This window comes from Abramis brama (assembly GCF_963993115.1).
Source record: "Abramis brama genome assembly, chromosome: 3".
Taxonomy (NCBI): domain Eukaryota; kingdom Metazoa; phylum Chordata; class Actinopteri; order Cypriniformes; family Leuciscidae; genus Abramis; species Abramis brama.
The window spans coordinates 17,473,566-17,482,816 of NC_139965.1; the positions used below are offsets into that span (position 1 = coordinate 17,473,566).

General features: G+C 38.3%; 1 protein-coding gene across 1 annotated transcript; it reads left to right on the top strand.

Moving 5' to 3' along the window:
* Positions 1–240: 240 nt before the first annotated feature.
* Positions 241–6,161, top strand: rcn1 (reticulocalbin 1, EF-hand calcium binding domain). Its single transcript, XM_084110313.1, has 6 exons — positions 241–710; positions 2,342–2,535; positions 2,623–2,801; positions 2,920–2,980; positions 3,167–3,366; positions 4,835–6,161. Exons 1-6 carry the CDS (start codon positions 490–492, stop codon positions 4,940–4,942), a joined length of 963 nt encoding a protein of 320 aa, XP_083966439.1. The 5' UTR covers positions 241–489; the 3' UTR covers positions 4,943–6,161.
* The last annotated feature ends 3,090 nt before the right edge of the window (positions 6,162–9,251 follow it).

Here is a 9,251-nt window from a genome sequence, read left to right on the forward strand (position 1 = left end):
GGGACAAGGTCACAATTAATAATACATATAGTATGAATTTAAGACTGGTCTAAATTTTTATAATGTAATTTTGAGTTCTCCTACTACTGTGGTATTCCTAAAATAAGAAGCAGGCGCTCTGCGTGTCATCTTGCAACGTGGCGTTAACGCCCATCTCGAGTAACAGACAACCCACTGGCCAATAGCAGAGCTTCTAACACTCCCATACTTAGTTAGCCGCGATATGATTGGCTGTGCGTTGACACGCATCCATGCAGCGTTTGGTTGTCGCCTTTAGTGATCCGCCGGGTATGTTTGAATCGAAAATGACTTGTTCGTGTTCCGATGACTTGTGTTGTTTCGCTCCGAGTTGATAGTAATTGAAACGCGTCTCCCTGGCAGCCGCAGCTTCTGCGGGTTTGAAGGCGGTCGATTAAATAGTTAACTTACAGCTTTTAACTTTGTGCCAGTTTTAAACTCTGTCTTTGCGTTGGATTGCGTCTTTCAGACATGGATGTGTCGACGTATTTATGGTTTTTGTCTGTTTGCTCGTGCCTGGTGCACGGGAAACCCACTCTTAGGAAAGAAAGAGTTCATCACGAGCCTGAATTGAGCAGACAGCCTCACGAAGATAACCAGAGCTATCAGTACGACCACGAGGCCTTTCTGGGCAAAGAAGAGGCCACCACATTTGATCAGCTCACCCCAGAGGAAAGCAAAGCCAGATTAGGGTAAGATTGGGGGTTTTGCTCAACAGACCTTCTTGAGCGGTATTGTTGCATATCTCTACATGTGGGGCAATAGCACATATGACTGTTCTAGGTCACAAAAAGGAGAAATCGATTAATAATCTAGTGCACAGTTCTTAGAAATGAAATATTTGTGTTCATATATTCGTGGGGAGCATGTAATACCAGGTTTAATATATATTGTAAGGGTTACTTCATTTGACCTCAAAGAGAGTCTATAGTTTATGGTTGTCAACAAAATGCCCCCTGCATGGTTTGCCACACTGGCATGTCAACGCTTTTGGTGCTTGATATCAGGGTTTTTCTAGTTCCTTGCCAATGTAACATGTTCTCCATTTGAAATGGGTGTAGACATGAATCTGGGTGCCCTTCCCACAGAACTCCCTCTCCTGTACTGTTAAATGCATGGGATGGGAGGGCTCACTTAACATCACAACGTGGCATCAGAGATAAAAATAATTTGCTGTTGACAGTCTTGGACTCTAGTTCCTGTCAAGAACATTTCTCGGTTGTATTTCAAACCAAAATAAGCATAAATGATATCTTGCTTAAAGAAAATGAAGCCAAGAAAATGAAAGTTAACCACTCAGTTCTCATCATTGTAATGCAAATACATGTTAAATATATATATTTTGTGACATTATAAAATGTTATATATAGTATATGAAACACACACACATATATATATATAAATATATATATATATATAGCCTATTTATTTATTTGATGTAATAATATCATGGTAGTATTACCATAAATTAAAATTATCCCTTAAAGTCTATACATCCATCATAAAAGAAATCCGTACGGCTCCAGGGGGTTAATAAAGGCCTTCTGTGGCCTATGTAAAAAAAAAGAAGAAAAAAGTCCATATTTATAACTTTTAAAAACCAAATCACTGGCCTCCAGTAACAGTTGTACGCAAGTCTAGTTCAGGCGGAGGCGTCTGCTTTCACCGAAGCTTACATTACTACTTCTACGTCATGCGTCGGGTCAGAGGTCACTCTTCCGCCGGAACTAGACTCATGTTCGGCCTTTACCGGAAACCAGTGATTATAGCTTATAAAGTTAGGAATATAGATATTTTTCTTATAAAACTGCATCACTTCGCTTCAGAAGGCCTTTATTAACCCCCTGGAGCCGTATGGATTACTTTTATGATGGATGTGCTTTTTTGGGGCTTCAAAATCTAAGGTAACATTCACTCCCATTATACAGCTGGGAAGAGCCAGGATTTTTTTTTATATAACCGATTGTGTTTGGCTTTTAAAAAAAAGAAAGAAAGAAAGGTATACACCTAGGGTGGCTCGAGGGTGAGTAAATTATGGGATAATTTTCACTTTTGGCTGAACCAACCCTTTAAGAATGAGAATCACCACTGAGAATGAGAACTACTAAAAACAGACGAATTACAGTAATGACAATTTTGGTCCTTAAAATTTGATTGATTATTAAAACTTTGTATACTTTTTTCCAATTATATTGGAATGAAATATAACACAATCTATTTGAGCTGAAAAGCTAGAAATGTGTCTCTGAAAACTCCACTGTATATGCAAATATTTATTCTATGTAAAATAAAATTCTTTCTGTGCACTTTTAAAATTCTGTAGGAAAATAGTTGATCGTATTGACAGTGATGTTGATGGATATATCAGCACTGATGAACTCAAGGCCTGGATCAAGAGAGTACAGAAGCGTTACGTCTATGAGAACGTTGCAAAGGTCTGGACTGATTATGACCTGAACAAAGACAACAAGATCTCATGGGATGAATATAAGCAAGCAACTTACGGTTACTACCTTGGTGAGTCACACTGTTCTCAAACTATCTGAAGTTTTAATATTGATTAAATGTTTTTGTGATTGATCCCTTAGTGAAATTGTTTTCCAGCCAATCCAGAGGAGTTTGAAGATGCAACAGACCAGTTCAGCTTTAAGAAGATGCTTCCGCGAGATGAACGCAGGTTTAAGTCTGCAGATCTCAATGGCGATTTAGCTGCAGAGCGAGAGGAGTTCACTGCTTTCCTCCACCCAGAGGAGTTTGATCACATGCAGGAAATTGTGGTTCTTGTGAGTGTCATTTGGATTATGGGTTTTGCATTTTAGACGGTGGTACCAACTGTCAGTTTAATAATGCAGACTGTATTTCATAAAGTAACTGATTCATTGCTTTCCTCCCTTCTGTCAGGAAACTCTGGAGGACATTGACAAAAATGGAGATGGGCATGTAGATGAGGACGAATACATTGGTTGGTTCATCTGTATTTTTGCATGTGGGGTATTACAAATCTTCTAAATGGGATATGATCGTTTTTTTTGTGAATTTTAGACACTGAAACTCTTGATAGAATTGACATTTTTGGGAAAATTATCCTTTTAATGTTGCGCATCCAAGGGAAGATGTTTTCAGTGTTTTTTTTTGTGCTATTTTACAGCGGACATGTTTGCTCATGAAGATGGCGGTCCAGAGCCAGACTGGGTGAGGACTGAGAGAGACCAGTTTTCAGATTTCAGAGATCTGAACAAAGACGGGAAGATGGACCTAGAAGAGATTCGTCACTGGATCCTGCCGCAGGACTATGACCATGCGCAGGCAGAAGCCCGGCATCTGGTATACGAGTCGGACACTGATAAGGTAAGAACCTTCTGAGATGCTCACCAGGAGTATCTCTAATCCTGAATCAAAATGTTAGTATTGATCCTGTAATACATAAAAGGTTTGGGTTATCACCCAAAAATTAAAATTCTGTCATTAATTACTCACCTGTAATTACTCACCTGTACTCAATCTTCGGAACACAAATTAAGATATTTTTGATGAAATCCGATGGCTCAGGGGGGACTCCATTGACAGCTATTTAATTAACACTTTGAAGGCCCAGAAAGGTAGAAAAAAAATCTTTAAAATAGTCCATGTGACTACAGTGGTTCAACCTTAATTTTATGAAGCGACAAAAAGCACAAAAAAAACAAAATAACGACTTTATTCAACAATTTCATCTCTTCCATATCAGTCTCCGACGCGCATTCACGAGAACACCACGGATTTCTATGCGTGTGGAAAGCCGGGATCCTCTGTTATACAGCGAGATACACGTGCCGTCTCTTCGTCTGAATTATCCAAACTTTCAAGATGTGGCATGACAATATCACAATCGATGCAGCACACACTCTCCTGTTCAGTAGGCATCGCTTGGCACTGATGATCTGAACGTGCGTCTTCCTCTACTTGTAAACACAGACCTGCGTTTCCGGGTCATATGTCAGAACGCCAGCTCCTGCGTCATCACCACACACGCATGCGTCGTGGTGCTCACGACTAATAAGGAAGAGAAGAAAGTTACTAGTAAGTTGCTAACTTACTAAGTTATTAATTACTTACCGTCATATTGTTCCAAATCCGTAAGACTCTCATTGTTCTTCCGAACACAAATTAAGACTTTTTTGATGTTATGTCCCTCCATTGACAGCTACGCAACTACCACTTTGACGCTTTGAAAAGTTCATAAAGAGATTTGTAAAACTAATTCATATGAATAGTTTTCATGAACTGCTCCCTATAGGCTATAGCATAATAGTCCAAGTAACATATATATATATATATATATATATATATATATATATATATATATATATATATATTACAAATTCTGACAAGATTAAGGGGTTATACCGATCACTAAAAGGGAAACCAAAAGAAAAACCACAAATTAGGAGTGTTATCTCACTATTTTTGGACACACTTTGGGAGCTGATGCTTAAAAACGGGCAGTGGAGGAGGTTTAAATGTTCCAGGCGTATTATTATTATTATTATTATTATTATTATTATTATTATAAGAATGCAAATGAACAAACAAACAAAGATGACACTGACACACGAGTATATTCAAGCAAAAGACAGCTTATCTTAATTCTGAAAAATACAGCAAAATCAACTTTACTCGCGTATAGAGAAGAAATAAAGCAAATGGAAAAATCCGACCCCCAGTTTTTAAAGCTTAGTGTATTTATGTATAAAGAACACACAAGTTAATTGATCATCAATTTTAAGGAGAGATTGTTTTATAATAATGCGTTATATGAAATATTACTTTTTTTCAGGACCAGATGCTGACCAAAGAAGAGATTCTTGAGAACTGGAACATGTTTGTAGGCAGCCAAGCCACTAACTACGGCGAAGACCTTACCAGGAACCATGACGAGCTATGAACCTGAGCGAAGAGTGTGGAACTCTACCTGATAAACTCCATGGCTTCCATTCCCTCAGAAGCCATGCCACAGACTGATCTATTGCAGCTCTACCTCACAGAACACTGGACATAGAGGAATCACTGACTGATGGCCATAGTCCCTGAAACAAACTTCGGATTTCCTCCTTAACTGTTCTTTTTGTGGGTGGTCAAAGAACTCTTCCTGTCCTGATTGAATGAGCTGCTGCAGATTTTTTTTTTCAGCTGAAGCTGAGCCTTTTAACCCAAATTGTTTTTGAAGCAGTCACAGGACAACGCCTGTACTTGTACAAGTTGTGGCTGTTTTTGTCTGGTGTCAGTATATTGGAGGAAACATTCTAATTATTTAGAATATGAACTTCATGCTTTGATAGTTTAATGTTTTTACTACGGAAAGCACTACAAGTCAGTGTTGATATATAGTTATACATAGATGTGTAATTATACTTTAGATTATCACAAATTTCCCATTGCTGGCCAATAATGAGTCTTATTTGTTTTGAACCTGAGAAGCTTTGGCATGATGATCTGCTGGTAAGACAGTGATGTTTCAGGCCAACCTTTGAAGCTGCTTAGATGAGGGTCAAAATGTGTTTGATAATTTGATAACCTATTCCAGTCGTTTCTCACTGAATTTTACCAGTCATTTAACGATAACTACAAAAATTAGTCCTATAGACCTTAATCAGGGTAGTGCCGTATTTAATTTTTGACATGAATAAAAACGAGGCTTTGAGGGAGAGAATACCACGTTATTTAACAACATACCGATTGCTTACTAAACCTCTTTCCGAGAAGGAAAAAAAACTTTCAGTACAAACTGGAATTGGCTGTGAAAATTACGTGATGGAGTACCAGCGCTTGCCATTGTAAAGACTGTAAGTCTCTCCCTCACAGCCTCGTTTTCATCCACGTAAAATTCAATATGCTGTCTAACCTAACTGAAGTCTGCAGTCTTCGTTTTAATGCAGTATAATAGATAATTATAGTAGATAATTTATCACCAAGACCTTCTTTTTTGGCTTGGCCACAGAGGCTTGCATGCATATGTTTATCTTGTGAAATGCTTTTATTTTAATTTAATTCACAAAATTAAATGACACCATGTTGTCCATGGCACCAACACTTCATTTGAGCCAATATTTTTTTCTTCTCAGTGATACTTTGCCGAAAAGTAAAAAATCGTCCATAAAACTTGATTGATTGACTTTTTTTTTGTCTGAATAATTGCTACACAATTGTTTTTAATTCACACACCAGATGAGAAGTATTGGAGAGTTGTATTTTGAAACCAATGTTTCAGGATTTCTGTAATTATGGCCATTGTTGTCCCCCAACCCACACACACACACACACACACACTATTTTTTTTTTTTTTTTTTTTTTAAGCTTTGGTGCATTATTTATTTCCTGCAAAAGACAGAAGTGAATTCAATCTGGCATGTATTACTTCAGGCAAAACTGCAGCTCCATCTGTTTACCTCCAGTGAAGTGACTCCTGGATTATTATTGGAGATACTGTAATATCAAATGTCCCAAGTGCATGTCTGCAGCCCAGCCGTCTCCAGTAAGATGCCCTGCAGAAGGCAAACATGGTGAAGATGCAACATTTATTAGTAAGCCAGTTAATGTAAGGATTACCTGACCCACTGCCTAAAGGTAAAGGTTGAGTATATACAGTTTGCAATTGCAATTTGTTCCCTGCTTCCAGCATGTCACAGGTTTTGAGCCCTGAGCAGAAAATACCTCTGTCATCACGTGAACAATGATTTATGCACACTAAAACAATAGCATTCCGGTATATTTTTTTCTCCCCTTTTCACTAGGCCTCGCAGAGTTTATGGCCTGAAGATAGTCACAAAAACATTGTCTTAAGGGGTTTCTTTCAGTGATGCATGTTTACATGCTGTTTTTGTTTCATGAAATGAAGTCTTTTTCCTCCCTCTAGTTTAATACACTAAGAACTTGTAGATGTTAACAGTAATTTCTTTCTTAGAAAAAAATATTTTCTCGTACCCAACTTCAGTGCAAAGACAACTATAAGCCACTGATACGCTGATTTTCCCAAGTTTCCAAAAGTTATTCTAGTTTCAAATGGGGTGTGACCTAAAAAACAAATACATCTAATGAGTGCACCAAACTGTCCTGTCAAAAGCCTATTAATAAAATGTAAAAAATAAACGTGTAAATTTACATTTTTATTTCAGTGTTTTCTCTATGCATTTTACTGCAAGTTCTTTGAATTAACATCTTATGAGCATTAACTTTGTAACGTTTACAATTCATCCATCAGTTCTCCAGTACATGTGACTAAACACCAAACATCTGTTTTTATAAATGAGGTTAAGTTGATGGTCTTATCCCAGGAGAGAACCCAGATTCCTTTAGGACTTAAAAAATACGTTCAGCCTTGGGGATTCTTGTTTCTCTTGTGTCTTTCTCTTTCCTTTTCCTCAGAGACCTAGAGGGCTTGAATCAGTCCCTCCCTGAAGACCTTGTGTCTTCTCCAAACCCTCAAATGATGTAAATAAAATTAAACAAGTTAGAACTGTTTAAAGGAGCATTTAAAGTCCCCTTGTAGTCAATAATTATATCCCTTAAAACTTATCTTTGATCACCAAAAATACATATTGAAACATTTTTTCCTATTAAGAAAAAAATCTTAATGCTTTAAAATATCTTGGACCCTTGCCTTATTTAGTATACGTGGTTCTATGAATATGCAAATTAGTCCCGCCTACACTCACACCAGCTCAGAGATCCACTCGTTGATGTGATTGGTTACAAGGTAGTTTGTGATGTCAGAAACACCAGCGATTTCAAACCGCGTTTTTGAGAGTCTTTAGATCCGTGCAGTTTTAAGAAGAAAATACCAACCTGATCTCACGGCAATTCAAACATATTTTACGAGCTGGCTAATTCGTACAAATACATAAGATTTTGGTTATATCCTACATATTTTACGAGTTGCCCAATTCGTATGAATGACCTACCCCTGGCCCCGCCCCTAAACCTACCCATCACTGGGGTTTAGAAAAATTGGGGTTTAATGAATTAGCCTTAACCTTGTACTCACTCGAATTGGTCGTGAGATATTGTTTGTCTTAAACACATCATAGACATATAAACAATGTTAAAAGCTTAATTTTCACCACAGGGGGACTTTCTGTCAGGACCACTACCGTCAAATACGATTGACAATTACCATACAGTTTGGATTGGCAGTATGGTTCCGTTCTGGGCGAGAACTCCCTGCGCATCCATGCAGCCTAAGAGCAGGGAGAGCAGCAATAACCCCCCTTAGGGTAAACAGAACAGAACCAACATGAAAGTTTGCAAATATATTTAAATCAAGATTTTAAAGTACAACATAATTCGAGAATTTATTCTGACTCAAGGGGAATCAGAATGCCAAATCCTGACTGGGCGAGAGGAGGAGCTGGGGATGGAGGAGGGTAATTAGCTCCTGAGAAACGCGATAGCTGCTGATAATACTGAAGGAGCTTTATGTATACGGTGATAGGCGTCGTATTCCTATAGACGTGGATCAGCTGAGAGTCAGCTGATGCGAGCTTGACTAACGTGACCTGCCAGAACTAACGCTACTATGCTTGATTTAAGTCCAAAAATGACCAAAAAAGAACCACATAAGATGCATCGTATTAACTTATAATCTATTCAATAATAATTGGTCACAAAGCTATTATATGACTTTAAAAGATTTACGACTAGAAGCCTACATGAGTTATTTTTATTGTGATTTTTGGAGTTCAGCCCCATTCCATTATTTTATTTCAACTAGACCTAAAAGTGAAAATAGATACATGGCGAGGACAACAATGCGGTAAATCTGTATCTTATTTAATATATTTGCATATTTTTCCATCTCCACTGCCCAATATGGGTCGCTTAATTTGTACTTATATGTAAACACTGTACATCCATATGTTTATATCACAAATGCATCTGTCTTTAAATACGTTTGTATGACTGTGTGTCTTGGGAATACTCTGGCTGTTCTTTTCGTCTGCCAGTTTCCTCTCAAGGTGTGCTGTCTCTCTGGCTTCTCTATCTCTTGTCCCAGAGTGACTGCTTAGACGGGCCCCATCTGAGTCTCTGAGCTCCAGCTGCCAGGGGCCCCGGTGTCCCTGTGCCCCCCAGGCATTAAGCCATACAGCATGGGAGACGTCTGCATTCTCACAGCCTCTCAGGACACAGAAAGGCTCAGTCATATGGCAGACACACACACACAAAACTCCAAAGCGTCCTATGTGTATTGCGGTATTTCT

Excerpts from the sequence above, each read along its gene's own strand:
- rcn1 (XM_084110313.1), top strand. The coding sequence starts at position 490 with ATGGATGTGTCGACGTATTTATGGTTTTTGTCTGTTTGCTCGTGCCTG. Across the intron at positions 2,802-2,919 it reads TGCAGGAAATTGTGGTTCTT|GAAACTCTGGAGGACATTGA; the intron begins GTGAGTGTCATT and ends CCCTTCTGTCAG. Across the intron at positions 2,981-3,166 it reads AGATGAGGACGAATACATTG|CGGACATGTTTGCTCATGAA; the intron begins GTTGGTTCATCT and ends GCTATTTTACAG.